The following is an 18,557-nucleotide window of genomic DNA, read 5'->3' on the forward strand; positions in this document are numbered from 1 at the left end:
AATAAAGCATAAAATGTTCAGTGAAAGTGCTCTCTGCCTAGAGGGGGGGAAAATGTGAATTAGAATATATAAACATCTTGTGCAAGGTGGCATTTTTAAAGCTTTAATTGCGAATATAGTGTCAAATATAGGATGAAATCTTCATTGAGGCTGATCACTGCTAGCCGAGCCATTGTGACATCCTCAATTGAAGCTGTGGTTTTAATTTCAAAGACTTTTGTCTTTTTTAGACTTTATCAGTAATGAGTTGAGAATAAGTCGAGAAATAAAGCATAAAATGTTGAGATAAGGTGATCCCGGCCTCGACGGGAAAGATGTCGACGGGTAAAAAATGTGATCACCACGTCGTGTTTTTTGCAAACATGTAACACACACACACACACACACACACACATCGTTACCACACACACACACACACACACACACACACACACACACACACACACACACACACACATAACACACACACACACACACACACACACACACACACACACACACAAGATCACACACTTTTAATAAATATCTTTTAATAAATATTTGATTTTTGTTCCCACTATTGGATTAATGGCATGATAGTGGCCATCATTCTGCCAAATTTGCAAATCTACTGCAGTAATTCTGGCCTGGCTGTGTTAGCCACACACCTCAGCAGATTGGCACGATCATTTGCTCACTTTCAAATACTTCAATGGACTTTATACAAGACACATCCTCATGATATATTAGTCTTTCATCCACTTCCATATTATGATTTACAGTATTTCCTGCACCCAAAGGCAACATTTTAAAACACTTTCATTGCAACTCTATTCCTACCTTACCCCTCCTTTAAAATAAAATCCAGTCTATAAATCACATACATTTCCTGTTAGGCATTCATCTGTACACTTTGGAAAACATTTCTTTTTTTTTTTTTTTTTTTTTTTTTTTTAAATACTACCCAAAAATTATATTGTTGGCCCTGGCATTGTATTAATATTAAACATAATTGTCTAGAATCTGCAAATGGTGCAACACTTATGACCAACCAGGCCCACGTTTCACAGAACTGGATAAAAGAGCAAAAATCCACCACATCACTGGAATATTTATTGCACTTAACTGTCTTCAAGCCAAAGAACATAGGGTGAAAAAAAGCACAGCCTTGAGTCTGATTTTATGGTTAGTAACAGCTGAAATACTACCAGATTCAGGCATGTCCAAGCCTATGAAGTCATCAGAAGGAAATCAGACCTGTGGTTAAAATAGCTTACAGACACATGTGTTATCAATCATCCACTATTCAACACAAAATCAGTCCCAAACACCAAATTCATGCGTGGTCTGTTAACACCTGCTATTATACAAGTAGTAGTATTTTACATCTAATCAAGGACCAGTTTCACCCCAGTGACTCGCTCCAAATTCAGGGGCAGGTAGTATTTTAAGTAATGTATTACCAATACAAGGAGAATGCCAAGCTTAAATAAAATGACTACATCATTGTACGTGGAGAGTTTGATAATCCAACATGGAGACATTTAGACAAAATTGTCTGATAGAAAGATCAGGGTAAACTGGTTCCAAATTGTTCTGATGGTACTGCTCCCTCCATGGAGTGAGCAATACAAACCAAAACAAATCTTGGTTCCAGTCCGAGACTTAATTCAATGATCCACACAAGCACAAGGATAGTGCATCATCTCAAGCATCTCAGATTTTAAAAATTTTCAAAGGATTTTCACCCTATATAGTCACCTTTCAGAAAACTGTGAAATGCAGATGGATAATAGATCATACTTCTCTGGTCAAACATCATTGAATGTTCAGTATAATGATATGCAGCTAAGCATATGACCCAGGTCAAGTCACCACCTCGAGAAAAACAAAGTATATATAGGTCTCACTAAAAAGGGAAAGTAGTTTTTTTTGTTCAACCAAATAAGAAATTGTTCTTGGAGACACTACTTCATGAAAATAGGTGGGTGAATGTAATCTTTTTTCTTCCTACGACAAATTACTTTACAATATCACACCAATTTATTTAATAATACAGTATAAATAAGCAAGCTTCCTTGGTTCACGCTTGCTTACAAGCACAAAAATAGCATCCATTTAGTGCCCTTGATGAGATTATAGATTACCGAACATGCTTCCCATATGTGGGAGAACAAGTAGATTCAAATGCCTTTGCTTCTGAGTGTATCCCACACCTCAAAGACGTACAGGTGTGGAAGTTAAATGGCTTTCCATAAATAAAAATGTTCCCCAGTGGGAGTAGGATAGTGTTAATGTGCGGGGATCACTGGTCGGTCGGCGCAGGCTCGGTGGACCAAAGGGTTTGTTTCCATGCTGTATATCTAAACTAAACAATAGACAACTCCATCCATTAGACTAAATAAATAACTCCTTCCAATTATAGTGTCACAAATCAAAATAAACGTATATCCTCACTTGCATGACACATTGACATTATCCATCAGTACGATCTCACTTAAAATCTAGTGAAATAATAAGTGTTTTAAACCTGGACTGTTAATTATTAAATGTTTCATTTCCACCCTTCCCAGCCCCCCATTTCAAATTCTAACTTGGAATGCTTTATTTCTTAAAATGATTTAAAAAAAGTCGCACCTCTCTTATAATTTAACCATCAAAACCATCATAATTGTGTTTGAATATAACCATGCAAATTTAAGATTGTGAAATAAGACGAGGAATACAAAGACAATATTACCAAAGTTGTAGATTTTTTCTTTTAAATGCACCAACTCATTTACCATACAGACTAAAGGGTGGACATTTCTCACCCACGTTTATAAAGAGCAGAACCTCAGTAAAAACAAAAAAGAAATCGCTGGCAAGATTAACTTTTCTTTTGAAGTTATAGTAGCCCCAGTTAAATCAGATAGTGTTGTCTCGTTTCAGTACTATTTCTCTCCAATTCTAAGCTCACAATGAGAGCATTGTCTCAGAACACAAGCAGCTCCACTCTCACCCACGTAAACATGGGAGGCTTTCTATACAGAAATGTCAAACGTGGACAGCATCTAAGTCACATAAAACAAATTACAGAATGGGAGGGAGTCATTCCTACAATGAAAAACTAAAAGACACTTTCAGAAAGGAAACAGAATCATTTAAATAGGCAAAATTCTGACACAGGGAAAATGACTCACGTCTTACTTGCCAATGTCACCGTCAATTCACAGTCATAGGTTTATGGCCTTAAACTACTGGTCAGAAGCTCTCTGTGAAACATTGCAAATTTTTGACTGCCATAAAATGATTAGAGATAAAAACAAAGAAGTCACTGTTCTACTCATGCCAGCTTTTTCCAAATCAAATTACAATTTGCATGAGACAATATTGGGAACAAAATGGATAGCAACATCATGTTAACATTAGAGTAGTATGACAATCAGCTGGACACTTGATCATTAACACATTAGACTGGAAAATAAAAGTTACATTTTAATTTATGCTGAAAGTGATTTAGGATTATTAGGAACAGGCTGTGGAAAACCCCCTACAAAATTACCAGGAAGAATGTAGTTTATACCAGTGGCAAAAGCCATAGCCCATTCAGCTGACTCATCGAATGAATTCATTCTAACTCATCAAAAGACACCAAACTCAAAGAATTACAGAAGGAACAGGAGATGAAATCACCCTCTTTCTCTTGGCTTAAAAGACCAGAGCTTAAAATATTGATACCGATGGACCCAAAATGTAAAAGATTGAAGATACTGCATCTCTTGAATCAATTTTGAGGATCCTTGACATTTAGTCTGTGGAACAGTGATTTCAAATGGCTAAGCCATGATTAACTCTCATCCTAATAACCAAGCTTGAAATATTATTACTATGGAGACCAGGCAATGAGATCCAATGAACTGAATCAACCTGAAATCAGGCTTTTTGCCCAGGATAAATGTCTAGTACATGTATTTAGATTGGATGTAAAGACCAATTGTGCCAACTAAACACTAGGGCGGCATCCAGCACAGGGGACGTGGACAGCCCCTGTCAAAACTGCCTGGACCTCGTTTCCAAACCCAAAATGTGGCTGACATTTGGAGACAATTAAAAAAACAATTTCAATTGAAGTTAAAAAAAAAGCAAATTGCATTCTCCATGCCAAGAATTACCATTCACAAGAATAGGGACACTGAATCTACAACAGATTTGAACAGCGAGATTGCCCAATCAAGGAATCCAAACAAACACCATTGAGACTGTGTGGAGTGAAGTGACACTTGTGGCGTCAGTCAATACATTCCAATTTACACCAGGCACATGCACATGCACATGCACATGCACATGCAGGGCTTATTTACCCAGCACTGTCCAAATACCAACAGGCACAGCACATCCAAGAATTATTTACCCAGTACGGTCCAAATGCCCTCTGGAACCATTGGCCACAGCTAACATAATTCAGCTCAACAGGGATACTGGTTACTCTGCTTATGTTCTGAAGTTCAATTTCCATAGGCTTTCAACAAATCTTATACTGGTTACATAACTAACAGCTGCATGCCTGTTTACAGTCTATGTACTCGGGTCTCAAATTTCACTCTCAGCTGTGGCCAAGGTGACGTCTGTACTTCTCTTGTAACTTGAAATGACTGAACGGGATCAGGGGGGAGCAAACAAAGCCTTTTCTTTTAAGTATCAGAAACTCCAGCACTTCTAATTAGCTATTTGATTCTCAATTTGTGCAGTTTCAGAACTAAAGTTCAGCATGAGTTTTATAAAAAGTTTATAATAGTTTATATAAAATTGCCAGTGGGCCCATGTTTAGGACAATTTATCCCTTGTATAGGCTTCGTTGTTTCGAAGGTATATAATCTATAATTCATTCTAAGATGGTGCCCAAGCCAGACGACTCTCTGCATGCTGGTCCCAGTAGATCTGCAATCGCCCATTACAATCACCTCACTCTTTTGAACCTCTACTTCAACAGCAGCATTATGTTAACTATGCTACTCTTGGATCATCTTTAACCGGACTTTGCCTTGCACTAAACGTTATTCCCTTTGTCCTGCATCTGTAAACTGGACGGCTCAATTGTAGTCATGTATAGTCTTTCCGCTGACTGGTTAGCACACAACTAAAAGCATTTCACTGTATCTCGGTACGAGTGACAATAAACTAAACTATAAAACAGAATTAAAATAAATCTTTGACCGACTTAAGGTAAGTTACCAAGGCTAGTACAGAATTTTTAAAAAGGTGCAAAAAATTGGAAACTCAAGCCAAGATTGTGTTTTTTTCAAAATGTTTGCAAACTGAAAGAAAACAGCAACATTGAGGCATGAACACTCCTCTATAGTTTTGCAGTACAGGGAGCAATTGAGCGGTGGTCAGAATCCTTGGATAAAGTTTATGTTAGCCAACTCTCTCTTATTCCAATACTTCCAATGGATTAAAGTGCAGCAGTTAAATCTTCGGAAAGAGTTTGGTTTCATAGAGAAGTTTGACCCGTCAAAATAAAATTTTAAAATCTTGTTCTGAAGTTGTTTGCAGGACAAAAAACTTTCAGAAGCAAACATCAAACAATGGTTACACTTTAATTTATGCCACAGGCAAAGACACAGCCAAAAATGATGCAGCAATTAAGTGAAGACCATTCTATCCAAAGCAGAGAAGAACCTAACAGTTCATGTCTATGTTTAGCATGTGCATTTCCATAATTAAAGAATATATGCATTTCCTGTCTGCTACATTACAAATATTAAAGGCAAATTTTATGCAGCTGATTTGCCTCCATTATAATTCCAGTTGTCTTGGATTTTTTCCAGTTATTTGCAATGTTTACCACTAACAGAAAGTGTTTTACTAACATATAATCTGGGATAATTTCAAAGCACAATATCATGGAGCAATGAGGCAGAGCGGCTCAATGCTCCCCAGATCCCTTTAAAAAAAATTCCCTCTCACCTTAAAGAGAGTAAAGGGCCTGTCCCACTATATGAGTTTACCCAAGAGCTCTCCCGAGTTAAAAAAAAAAATCAAACTCATGGTAAGTACGTAGAATGTACGTAGCGGGTACGTCGGAGCTCGGGACGTCTCTTAGCGGCTTGTAACGCTAACGGCAGGTACTCGGGAAACGCGGTACGGTCGTGAAGTTTTTTCAACATGTTGGAAAATGTCCACGAGAGACCCGAGTACCTACGAGCGGCTATTACCGTAAATCTCAGAGTTAGAATCAGGGGAAACTCGGGAGAACTCTTGAATTACCTCGTACTATGGGACAGGCCCTTAAGAATAAATGGAACATTTTTAGTTTTGGAGTCCATGAGCAGAGTCCTTTAGGGATCAGCCTTGGGACCACGGCTCTTCACAATCTGGTTTTGATGAAAGGGAAATCAATTATTATATCCTAATCTCAGTCCAGATGTGGGTCTCAATCCGAAATGCTGAATATCTTTCTACCTCCACAGATGCTACTTGACCCACTGAGTTCCTCCAGCAATTCTTTTTTTTTGCTTCCGATTACAGTACAGGTGCACAACCTTTTATCCGAAAGCCTTGGGACCAGACACTTCTCGGATTTCGGGATTTTTCGGTTTTCCGAACGGAAGGTTTTTAGCGTAGATTACTCCTGCGAAATACAATGAACTGACGCGTAGTCCGCTCCGGAGCGTAACCTCCGTCATTTCAATAACCCCGACCCAACTTCAGTTATGCCTCTGGCAGCGTTGCGGGGGAACAGTTTAGGTGTTGTTAAATGTTTTAAATGTTTTTTATCACTTCCTTTTTAAACGGCACACGCCTTGTATTAAATGGCACATACTGCAGATGCTGATTAAACCGAAGACAGACACAAAAGGCTGGAGTAAATCAGCGGATCAGGCTGCATCTCCGATGAGGAATACGTGATAATAGGAGGAAATAGTTGATATTTCGGGTTGACTTTTTCAATAGCTGCCATGAGGGGAGAAGCGCCGGCACCAAGAGCGAGCGAAAGCATGGACAGAGACGGACGAAAGCAACGTTCATAGAGCAGCGTTGGTAGACATTTCGGGTCGAGACCCTTCTTCAGACTGATAGTCAAGGGAAAGGGAAACGGGAGATATCGGCATATCTTCAATTCACTTGTCCTTAGTACCATCCATAGCTCTTGCTCCTCTTTCCCCCGAGTCAGTCAGAAGAGGGGCCTCGACCCGAAATGTCACCTACAAAGATCTTTGGTTACCTATTCCGACCTACGATCGTTGCTTTTGTCCGTTCTGTCCGCGCGTTCCCTCGCTCTTAGTGCCGGCGTTTCTCCCCTCAGACTCCGCCAAACAAACACACACACACACACCATGTCCGGCAGATCGCTGCGGGCCGAGAGAGTGTAGAGAGGTAGAGGGGGAAGAAAGAGGTAGATGGGGAGGGAGGTGTGAGGGGGAATGGAGAAGGGGGAGGTGCCCTCACGCTCCTGGGGCAGTTCTCCCGTCCCTCTAGTCGCCGTGCTTCACGCACACAGCCCCAGCTCCTGCCCTCCCCCCCTCTCTCCAGGAAGACGCGGTGAACAATACATGGAGGGCCAGGCCGGGGGTTGCAGCAACGTTTACAAACCTCGGCCTCAGCTCACGCCCGGACCCAGGCATCCGTTCCCGCCGCTGGACCTCTCCCTCCCTTCCATCCCTTCCCTTCCCTTCTCTCTCCTTCTCCCCTCAGACTCCGCCAAACAAACACACACACAGCATGTCCAGCAGATCCTTCCTCTCTCTTTTCCCTTCTCTCCCCTCCCTTTGCCGAAACCCTTCCTCAGACTGATAGGGCAATCTGAGGAAGGGTTTCGGCCCGAAGCGTTACCTATTTCCTTCGCTCCATAGATGCTGCTGCACCCGCGGAGTTTCTCCAGCATTTTTGTGAATCCTTAGACCTAGTTCAGTGAGCGTACACCAAGGGTCACCCGGAGAGGTGAACGCGGAATCTCTCCGGGCGACCCTCAGTGGACACTCACTGTACTAGGTCTAGGGATTCCTACTCTCCCGGGCAATATACCCTCCCTTTTTTCCAGGACCAAAAATGTCCGATTTTCGGAGCTTTTCGGTTTCCGGAATTTCGGAAAAAAGGTTGTGCACCTGGTTCTGCATTCTCTTGCATATATCCAGGGTAACTGTATAAGGCACAAAAGATGCAAGAGACTTTGGCTGGATACAAATTATCTAAGTGAAAGGGCAATAAAGTAACAGATGAATAAAATGGGGGTAAAATGCAAGGTTATCCACTTTGACAGAAAGACAGCATTATTAGAGATTGAAAGGGTTGGAGTTCACAGGAGCTGGGTGTTTTTATTCACAAGTCACAAAGTTAACCTGCAGGTACAGCAAGTGGTGACTTTTTTTTTGAGGAAGGCTTTTTTGTTATAATAATAACAATAATAATAATACGAAGCCTTTATTGTCATTGTACTTAGAAATACAACAAAATACAACGACATTAGGAGAGCTACTCCTGATCAGTGCAACCAAAACAAGTTAAAACAAGATAAAAACACATCAAATACGTTATTTAACTGCTTAAAATAGTAGGTAAATTATATTTGTCATACCTAGGTAGAATATTGCACTGGGAGAATATTACACTTTAAAATGTAATAAATACTTTAAAAGAATTTAAAAAGAAATATTAGCTGAGTGGTCTGTTTTATAGTGGAATGGATGACAGCATCTCTCATGTTGTGTGGATATTTGAGGAATTTAGAGTTCTGATGGCCCAGGGAAAGAAACTGTTCTCGAGTTTGTTTGTCCTGCTTTGGACGCCTACCAAAGGGCAGGAGGTTGAACAGGAACTGCCCAGGATGGGAGGGGTCTTTCAACACAGTCCCCGTTGATGTAAGCGGGCCAGGGCCAGGCTCTGTGCCTTCTGTAGTCGATGACCATTTCCTTTGTTTTTCTGATGTTGAGTGCCAGGTTATTCGCAGAACACTGCCAGCTTCAGGACCTCGTCTCTGTACGCTGCCTCGTCTCCTCCTGATTATGAGTCCAACCACCCTGGTGTCATCCGCAAATTTAATAATGGAGTTTGTGGAGTGGATGGGAGTGCAGTCATAGGTGTACAGGGCATAGAGTAGTGGACTCAGCACACAGCCCTGTGGAGAACCAGTGCTGAGTGTGAAGGTGGAGGAGCAGTGAGGGCCCATTTTAACTGTTTGTGGGCGGTTAGTGAGGAAGTCCTTTTTCCAGGCGCAGGTGAGAGGGGGGAAAGTCTAAGTCCGACTGCTTGTTGACTAGTGTGTCAGGGATGATTGTATTAAAAGCTGAGCTATAGTCAATAAAAAGAATCCTTACATGGCTCCCCGGGTGTTCCAGATGGCTCAGTGCAGTGTGGAGGGCAGTGGCGATGACATCCTCTGTTTCTCTATAAGCAAACTGATGAGGGTCAAGGTTTTGCAGGAGGCTGGCTTTAATGTGCTGATAAAATTAGTCTTTCAAAGCATTTCATGACTACTGATGTTAATGCAATTGGTCTGTAGTCATTGAGACTGTTTATGACTGGCTTCTTAGGGACAGGGCTGATGGTAGCCAACTTCAGACAAGGTGATTTGGTGGCTTGTGTCAGGGAAAGATTGAAGATCTTGGTAAAGACCCCTGATAGCTGGTCTACACAAGCTTTAAGTACTTTGCCGAGTACATCATCCGGTCCAGCGGCTTTCCTTGGGCTCAAGAGAATTTGTATGTGCCTGTGGAGACATTTTAATCCAATTGTAAAGAGGCCTGTTGAGACCACGTCTGGAATACTGTGAACAGATCTAGTCTGTCTAACAAGGCAAGATTGCACTCAAAAAGAGTGCAGCCAAATTTCATCAGATTAGTCAAAACATAAAATGCTGGAGGAACTCAGTGGGTCAGGCAGCATCTGGGGATGTGGACAGTTGACATTTCAGGGCCATGCATTCATGGGGCAGTGCCATGCATTCATGGGACAGTAAATTTGTCATAATAAAAGGAGTTATGCAGACAATGAAAAAGGAGATGACTTTGTTTAACTGCACACAATTCTTAAAGTTCTTGAAAGGGTAGATTCAGAGATGATATCTCCCCTGGCTGGTATGTCTAGAGCCATGGGTCACCATCTCAAAATAAAGGTTAAGACTTCTGAATGGAAGTTGCTTCACCAAGAGAGCTGTGAATCTTTTAAATTCACTACTTAAGCAGGCTTTACAGTGACCAAGCATATTAAATGCAGACAGTGACAGGTTTTCAGATAGTAAGGGTTTCAAGGGATATGAGGGTTAGTACAAAGAAGCAGCGCTGAGGTAAAAGATCAGTTATGGTCCCATTGAATGGTGGAGGGGTTCAAGGGACTGATTGGTTACCTAGTTTCTTACACTCTCATAATGAAATATATACACAGAATGGTGCACTTCATAAGATTCTACATTTTTCCCCAAGAGTATTTTTCCAGTACACAAACTGACTGATCCCCACTTCCACCTTTCAAAACAAAACAATGCCATCACCATAGATAGTTTTCAAAAACAGCACACAGAATGATCAGACTTTAGGATTCCATGCACTCCCACTCAAACAAAATTTAAAAATGTAAATAAAACACTTGTATCAATTACTGAATAGCCCAGACATTTAATGAGCAGTTATGCCCCTGTCCCACTTAGGAAACCTGAACAGAAACCTCTGGAGACTGCGCCCCACCCAAGGTTTCCGTGCGGTTCCCGGAGGTTTTTGTCAGTCTCCCTACCTGCAACCTCCGGCAACCACCTGCAACCTCCGGCAACCACCTGCAACCTCCGGCAACCACCTGCAAACTCCGGGAACCGCACAGAAACCTTGTGTGGGGCGCAAAGTCTCCAGAGGTTTCCGTTCAGGTTTCCTAAGTGGGACAGGGGCATTAGCCTCCAATTTCAGAAGTTCATGTTCCATTGTGGGACTGTAATCAATGCATAAACACTCTTGATATTCTTGCCTTTTTAGTACATACAAAGATAGAAGAAATGGTCCAGGATTATGCATAATACGAGGCAATCTATACACACATGGCAATTAGGTTTCCAATGACTGGCTATACACCACTAAATAAATCAATGTTCAGCTTGCCCATTGATCCAGTTTTTAAACTTCAGCATGGTAGACTTCATTGACAAATTTTGCTTACAAAGAGCACTCAGTTTAGAAATTCATCATGTGGTGAATTTCTGTATTTGGTTAGTGAACTGCTGAATGACTATTAAGCAAAAAATCCTGGAAATACTAGGTTTGGGCATATTTTACATAGAAAAAGGTTGCCAGCATCCAATCTATTTTCTCCCGATGATGCTGCTCATTAGGTTTTAAATTAATACTTAAATTTTCAGCATTGACAGCATTTTGTAATTTCAAAATGTTAACCTTTTCAAATAAAAATATCATCTTATCATCACCACTAGATCCACTCGTATAGAAATTGCTTTCATTTATTTTAGTGAGTTGCCAATGCTGAAAACATCTAGGGAGTAGGCGCCAAGTCCCTTGTAAAAATGGAAAATATTATAGAAGAGCATTTATAAAGCAAAAGCAAGGAAACAGCACTGTAAAAATACATCGACTGGGAAATAGGTGCTGCCTAAATGTCAAAAATCACATCAGCACACAAGAAAGAAAAACAAACATAAAAATAATATCAAAGGTAAATCCAAGACAACAGAAAACGTGAATTATTGCACAAAAAAGAGTGAACTCAGCAATCAAAAGCCTGAAAGTGAGAAAAGGTCAACACCAAGGCTACTCAACACTCTGCCAGAGCAGTATTCCAAAAGCAGATCTCCAACCCAAATATCAGCCCTTTTGTTCTCCCAACCCCTAAAACACTGGCAAAACCAATCCACATTGCTAGCTCAAAGAGAAAGCGGAGCTATTATTAGCGTCTGAAGTTATTGAAATCAGTAATTAGGCTGGAGGGCTACACAGCATCCAATATATAAAGAGATAGCACTGACCTTCAATCTGCATTGAATTTCACTTGAAGAACGAGAGCAAAAATAGGGAGATCAAAGTGAGACAGGAAATTAAAGTAGCAAGCAACACATGTAAAAATTGTGGAGGACAAAGAACAAGAGAAATTAAATTGATGTAATCAGCATTGCTGGATACCAAGAAAAGAAAATGAAATGAGGGAGAAAAAAAAAGATGCTTTTAAATTCCCGTGTGGGAATGTATATCATAAAGGAAAATGAAGGTGATGAGATCCTCTCCATAAATGGAGTTTGCTCCAATGACATGGAATCAGCCTGTTCAGTGTGCGTGTGTGTTTTCACATCTTCTCAAAGAAACGACGCGCGAACCGGAAATCTTTTACATACTCTGGTAGAGATTTACCCCTTGGAGTCCAAAACTGACCTGAAAATGTTGTGCTTTATTAATAAAAATGAGTTATTAATAAAAATGTTCACAAATGCAATCAAACTTTGAAATCAAACGCCTGTTTTTCGCTGATGACGTGACAATGGATCTGCCTGCTGTCTGCTTGCGCTGCGACTGACGTCACCTCCCACCCCTCCCTCCGTTGTTCAAAAGTCGCCCTGTCGACTGAACACCAAAGATCATAGTCGGCCCAACCCATGCTCCTGTGGTCGACACTCGCTCGTCCGCCGACCAAAGCTCATAGCTGAAGACTGCGTCAGGCCAACAGGCACTCCTTTGGCCAACACTCGCTCCCGCCTTGGTTCACTCCACCCCGAGTCACTCCGCCTGGGGTCTCTCCCGACCCCCCACCCCTCTCTGTCCCTCTGTGTGTGCCTCTGTGCTCCTCTCTCTCTACCCCCCTCCATCTCCCTCTCTAGCTACGCCTGCGAGTTGGGGGCTATGCGCGAGTGGATAAGGCGGGGGATGGGGTAAAAGGAGTGAATTAATAATATTAATATAATATCAATGGGGGTGGTTAGTGTGTGTGAGGAGTTGGTTAGTGTGCGTGTGTGATGCCGCAGGCCACCCCCTCCCCCTGCAACCGCGCATTGAGGGGACGGGACCCAATGGTCTAGTAACAATATAAAAGTCCATAAAAGAAAAAGATTGACTAAATGACAGGGTGGAATTTGAGCAAAAATGTACTTTGTTGGTATTTGCCCCAATCTGATTTTTTTTCAGGTAATAAGGAAAGTATTGGATAAGGAGTTAGTGCAGGAAAATAATCCCTCGGTAAGAGCCTACTACAATCTTACTGATCAACAGAAGCCAGCCATTCAGCCCCGCATGCCTCCCTTAATTATGCTTCATACACTAACTGTGCTATACAAATGAAAATAAAATGACTTAGGCATCTGACAATCAAACTAAAGGGCCTGTCCCACTTGGCGATCATTTACGCGACAGGCCGGTAGTGACTGACGCGCGACATTCGCCTGCGACATCATGCGACCGCACAAATGTCTAGAGCGCGTGACGTCATTTGAAGATGAACAAAAAATGCAGGGGTAACAAATACGGGACCGGCAGCATCTCAGGAGCGTAGGAATGGATGATGTTTCGGGTCGAGACTCGTCTTCAGTCTGAAGAAGGGTCTCGACCCGAAACATCACACGTTGCTTCTCTCCAGAGATGCTGCCGGTCCCGCTGAGTTACTCCAGCATTTTGTGTCTATCTCCAATTGTCTTGGCCCCGCTCTGAGAGTAGTAGTGGTCCGGTTCCGCAACGGCCGTGAGCCCCAGGCTGAGCTCAGCGATTGTTTGCCTGCTTCTGCTGCTGTTGGCGGCGAGACGTTGTGATGTGCCAGGGTCTTGGGCCTGTTCCACTTTGGCCGACAGGCGACAAACCGGCGGCGCGCAAAGATTTCGTTCAGGCCGAAGTCCATACTCCTCCATGCCACCCCACACCACTCCATGCGCCCGTCCCGTGCTACCCACATGCTAGCAGGTCGCGTAAATGGTGCGCAAATGACGCCCAAGTGGGACAGGCCCTTAACATTCAAAAACTTCAATTTAAAGCAGTCAACGATGACAGACAAATTTCAATAGTATTTTAATATCAAGATTACAAGAAATACTGGATTTTAAAAAAAATGTTAAGTTAACCCACCGAAAACTAGACACGTTTTCAAATATCCAACTTCTAAAAAGAAGCCTGGTGCTCTAATTCTAGGGAAGAGACGGAAATAAATACAAAATAAAATTACTGTATTATTTGGTGACTGCATCGATTTACGATAATCGATCTAATGATTTAAAAAAGGGATAAACACACACTGTCCTACCAGAGTATTATATTACCATATTTAATACACAGTGTCCATTCAAAATAGTTCATGCTCTAACTTGCCTTTAGAGACCAACACCTTTTGCCAATATGCCACATTTTCATAATAGCCATACACTGGGGAGTAATCTTCCGAAAAGTGGTAAGTAAAGCACCCGTCCATGGTACAGTTCCAATTCCATGGATAGGTTTTTGAAAGTAATGGTTTACTTTTGTGAAAGGCCGTGAAGGTTAAAGTATCTTAACCACGTAATATTATTTGCATAGCAAAAGACAAATACTCAACCAGTAATGCAAAATAGTCTCACAAGCACCATTTTAAAATAATCCTTTGCTATTAAAATGCTAACGTTGAGAATAAATACACAAATAATTAATGAGCTATGAATACAAGTGATTTACCCAAAAGCCAGCAGGCTCACTCCTCGTCTCCCACAAGATAACTGAAATCAGACAGAACAACAATGAGGGCACCAAAACTTGCTCTGTTCTAGCTGGCGAGGATTTTTCTAACAATTTTGAGGATGCTTTCTTCTCCCAATCATGGCTGATTGAAATTGTCAAAAAGAGCACATTTTGTTTGAGCACATGATCAACATTGCAATCCTTTCCCATGATTAACCAGTTGATTCCGGCTTGCATTTAATGGCGACTGAATGGGAAAAGTTAAGTACTATTGCTAACTGTATCCAACACAATCCATCTCTGGATGACACGAGTCCCACTTTTTTTTCTGCAGAGTGCATCAAATATGGAAAAGACAACAGAGAGAACTGAATGTACAGGCTGATCCAGAGCTTTTGGAACTGTGCAGCTGCCAAACCCAAAATTAAACTCCAACATTCCTCCAATATAAACATTTTTTACTTAAGGATTTGTTGGAAAGCAGTGTCAGAGCGATAAAAGTTGTACAGCACAGAATCGGGCCATTTGGCCATTACATTCATTGCCCAAATGAACCGATCCCATTTGCCCACATTAGGAATGGATTTAGATAATTTGCGTACCAACAGGTATCAATGTGAAACATGAAGAGAGTGGTATTTACCCTGAAGTCGAGAATACAGTTAGCATTCAAACACTCCAGATAAGACCAGCACACAAGCCAACAAAGGATCCTGGAGGATACAATTTGCAAGCTGTGAATAATACCATGAATAAAGTGGTAAAACAAGCACTGATCCTTGCCCTCATTCGCAATGCAAAAAAAAGGATATCCTTTGCCAAAAATGTTTCAAAGACTGAACGAGATGGCAAATGTCACTATAGACTCTTGAACAAATCTGGAATGAGTTAAAAAAAAAAAAAATCCCCACCCCAAAAAGCTGAATTCTTACCTTCCACCCAGCTGAACTGTTGCTGTCGCCTTTGTCCTTGAAGTAAGGCACAGATTTGACCATCCAATCATAGATCTGAGACAGTGTCAACCTCTTGCCAGGAGAGCTCTCAATAGCTTTGGTAATTAGGTCTGCATATGATTGATGGCCCCATGCATTTCTTCTCGAGGAACTCTTCCGCTGAGCATTTGCTGCACCACTTTGCAAACCAGCCTCTGCATTCAGACCAACTTCACTCTCTGATTTTATAGCACTTGCATCAGACACATCCTGCTTTTCTTCTTCAGTGGGAGTACCTGTAGCAGAATCCTCCTGCTTCACAGTTGTCAATTCTGGTCTTGGTAGAGGCCAGGTGCAGGATCTAGGACGACTTTTTGGTTCAAAGTCAGGATCAATCTCAGCCTGCGTTGGTTCTTCAGCCATCTTTTGTAAAATCTTTTATCAACCAAAGTTTCAAACACGGGTGGCTCCTATCTTTCCTCAAATAAAAATCTGTGATATCTGTTTCACAAAATACATGTAAATGCCTTTTCATACAAATCTTTCCACATCTTCAATAAAAGATAACTTGCATCCTACTGATGTTGTTCCAGTTATTTGTAAAATCAAGGAAGATATAACAAACACCTATTCAGATATACTGATATTTTCCAGCAATTATTACTTTTATTTCAAACCAAGGTCAGTTCCATATAATTAAACGCAAGGTAATTAACTCCGCTGCAATATGTTCTGACAAGTCTTTTCCAATATTTGCATACTCTGGCTTCAAAGCATAATTGCATTTAAACACTTTTCATTTTCCCCATCATTCAGAATCTGATTTGAATTTGATTTTTTTTTTTAATTGCGTAATACTGCAGAGGTTTAAACCAGTTTAAAATTGTTTAGAAACGCTAAAAGCAATGCTCATAAAATTACTTTTACATTTTATGCGCCAAACTCCGTGACTTTCGATGATAACGTAATATGAAAAGACATTGCAAGGAGAATTATGGCTCACAATTTCCTTTCAAATTACTCAGAACTGCAGTTAATTTTGAATTATGAGATGCTTTGTTTTCTTCTTCTCTCCCCAAGAAAAAACTCAAACGTTGCTTTGCAACCAGTTAGGACGTGTCGCAAACAAGAGTCTTCTATTAGCTGACGTTTAAAGGCAGTGTAAAAGAGCGACTGTGAAAATGAAAGTCTGGTGCCGGTTTGTGTACGATCACGAACTCTTGTCACGTTAACTATAATGTGGTGTACACGATTAAAACAAAAACGACGGGGAAGGGGCGATCTGCATAAACCTTTTCGTCGGTAAGCAATCTTTGTTCAAGAGGTGCAAGCGTGCAAAACCTTCGGGAGTCCTCAAGTAGCTACTGAGGTAGCGGAGTCTCCAAAGCTTCTCCTTCCTTCTCTCACTCAGTCGGTCCCCGTCGGCCTCCGGTTGCAGGCCCCGGCCACAAGGCGCCTCCACTCCAAGCTACCATATTGTCCAAGAGGAGGGATGGGGGAATGCTGATCCAACCTGTGCCTTCAACTGGACTGCGAGCTCCTCCGAGCGGCTCGTCGGGCGCCTTGGCCGCCGTCACTGCAGCCTCGGCCGGCGCCGCCGTCAAACTTCATCGGATTCCACCCTCCGCAAGCCGCGGGATGTCCGTCTTAGGAGAATGTTTCGATCCCTCTCCACATCCCACGCATCGCCTTTTATTTCTTGCCACCTTTCCCTCTGTTTTGACCCGTCTCGCTGCTTTTGACGTCTTTCAACGTATAGTAAACATTGCCATCGATGAAACGCTGGGGGGGCAGCACGGAGCGGCGATGGGAATTGTAGTCCAAGGCCCACATCTCCCCCGGCGACCGGCGGCCACTCCGGCAGCTGATGGACTACAACTCCCACGGTGCACCGGGGCTACAACAACAAACGGCGCCATTACCCTGGCAAGATGCTTCTGAGCGCCTCACAGGGCCGCGATCACACAATTTGGCTGTTAATCGCTGTGTTATGTTTCGTTTCTGGAGAATGGGTCCAAGCATTGCTACGTGGGATTATTGATAATATATTTAGAACAGGATTAGAACCTCCCATTCTTCTGTGCCTTCATTATGCCGACTGAAAATGCCACGGCGACGACGCCAACGTCGGGCAGTGTGTGGGTTGTCGCGTTGCCTTCTGGGCGTTGTAGTCCCCTATATGATCCACCCTCAGCATGTGGCTGCCACAAAGAACTACAGTATCCATACGACACTGGATTTGAACATGCTATTTGTACACCCTCTACTTACACATCGAGCAAACCATTTCCCAGTATCGAATAACTTACCAACGAAACAAATATCTTAGTGTTTTGGGCAGCAACATTTTAAAATAATATTTAAACCAATAAGAAGCGGATGGAGAATGGTGCAAAACATCTTCAAGAGAATGGTGCAAAACATGTGGCAGGGACACCATATTATAGCCATTGCCACCAGTTGGTGAGGATCCTCACACTAGGTAAATATATTTGAAATAAAACATATTTTACGTGTTTTTGAACTGGTTTAGCTAGCCATTCTGAACCTCCCTTGAAGAAAAAAATGAGAACCACATTTCTGAGGGGTAGAGGTCAGCATTCAGGATGTACAATGATAATGAGTTCCTTCCCCTAGATTCTTAAGTTATCTTTTTAAGAAAATTAAGTACTTTAGTAGCGAAACACAGGAGGCTGTTAGAGTGCATGGAATTAGAGATTAAGTACTGACATTGAATGAGAGTTGGTTAACTGACAGGCAGCAAAAACTGAGATCTTTCTCAGGTTGGCAAGCTGTGAATGGTGGACTATTGCAGAGCCCTTGCTTAAACAATGTACAATCTATATGAATGAATTGACTGGGAGGGCCAAATATCACATTTCTAAGTTGGCCCTAGAGTTATACATCACGGAAACAGGCCCTTTGGGACTACTCATCCCTGCCAACCAAGTTGCCCTACTGAGCTGGTTCCACTTGCCTGCACAAGGCTCATATCACTTCAAAGCATTTCTATTGGTGTATCTGTCTAAGTGTCTTTTTAATGTTGTGA

The 18,557-nt window shown here is 41.9% G+C and overlaps 1 protein-coding gene across 1 annotated transcript in view; it reads right to left on the reverse strand.

Moving 5' to 3' along the window:
* foxo4 (forkhead box O4) overlaps nucleotides 1-17,067 on the reverse strand; it is a 46,471-nt gene extending 29,404 nt beyond the window's left edge. Inside the window, exon 1 of the mRNA XM_055644127.1 lies at nucleotides 15,509-17,067. Within this exon, the coding sequence (XP_055500102.1) occupies nucleotides 15,509-15,931 (423 nt within the window). The 5' untranslated portion in view covers nucleotides 15,932-17,067. The remainder of the gene's footprint in view (nucleotides 1-15,508) is intronic.
* Between the last annotated feature and the right edge of the window lie 1,490 nt (nucleotides 17,068-18,557).

The sequence above is a fragment of the Leucoraja erinacea genome, chromosome 12 (genome assembly GCF_028641065.1).
Source record: "Leucoraja erinacea ecotype New England chromosome 12, Leri_hhj_1, whole genome shotgun sequence".
Taxonomy (NCBI): Eukaryota; Metazoa; Chordata; class Chondrichthyes; order Rajiformes; family Rajidae; genus Leucoraja; species Leucoraja erinaceus.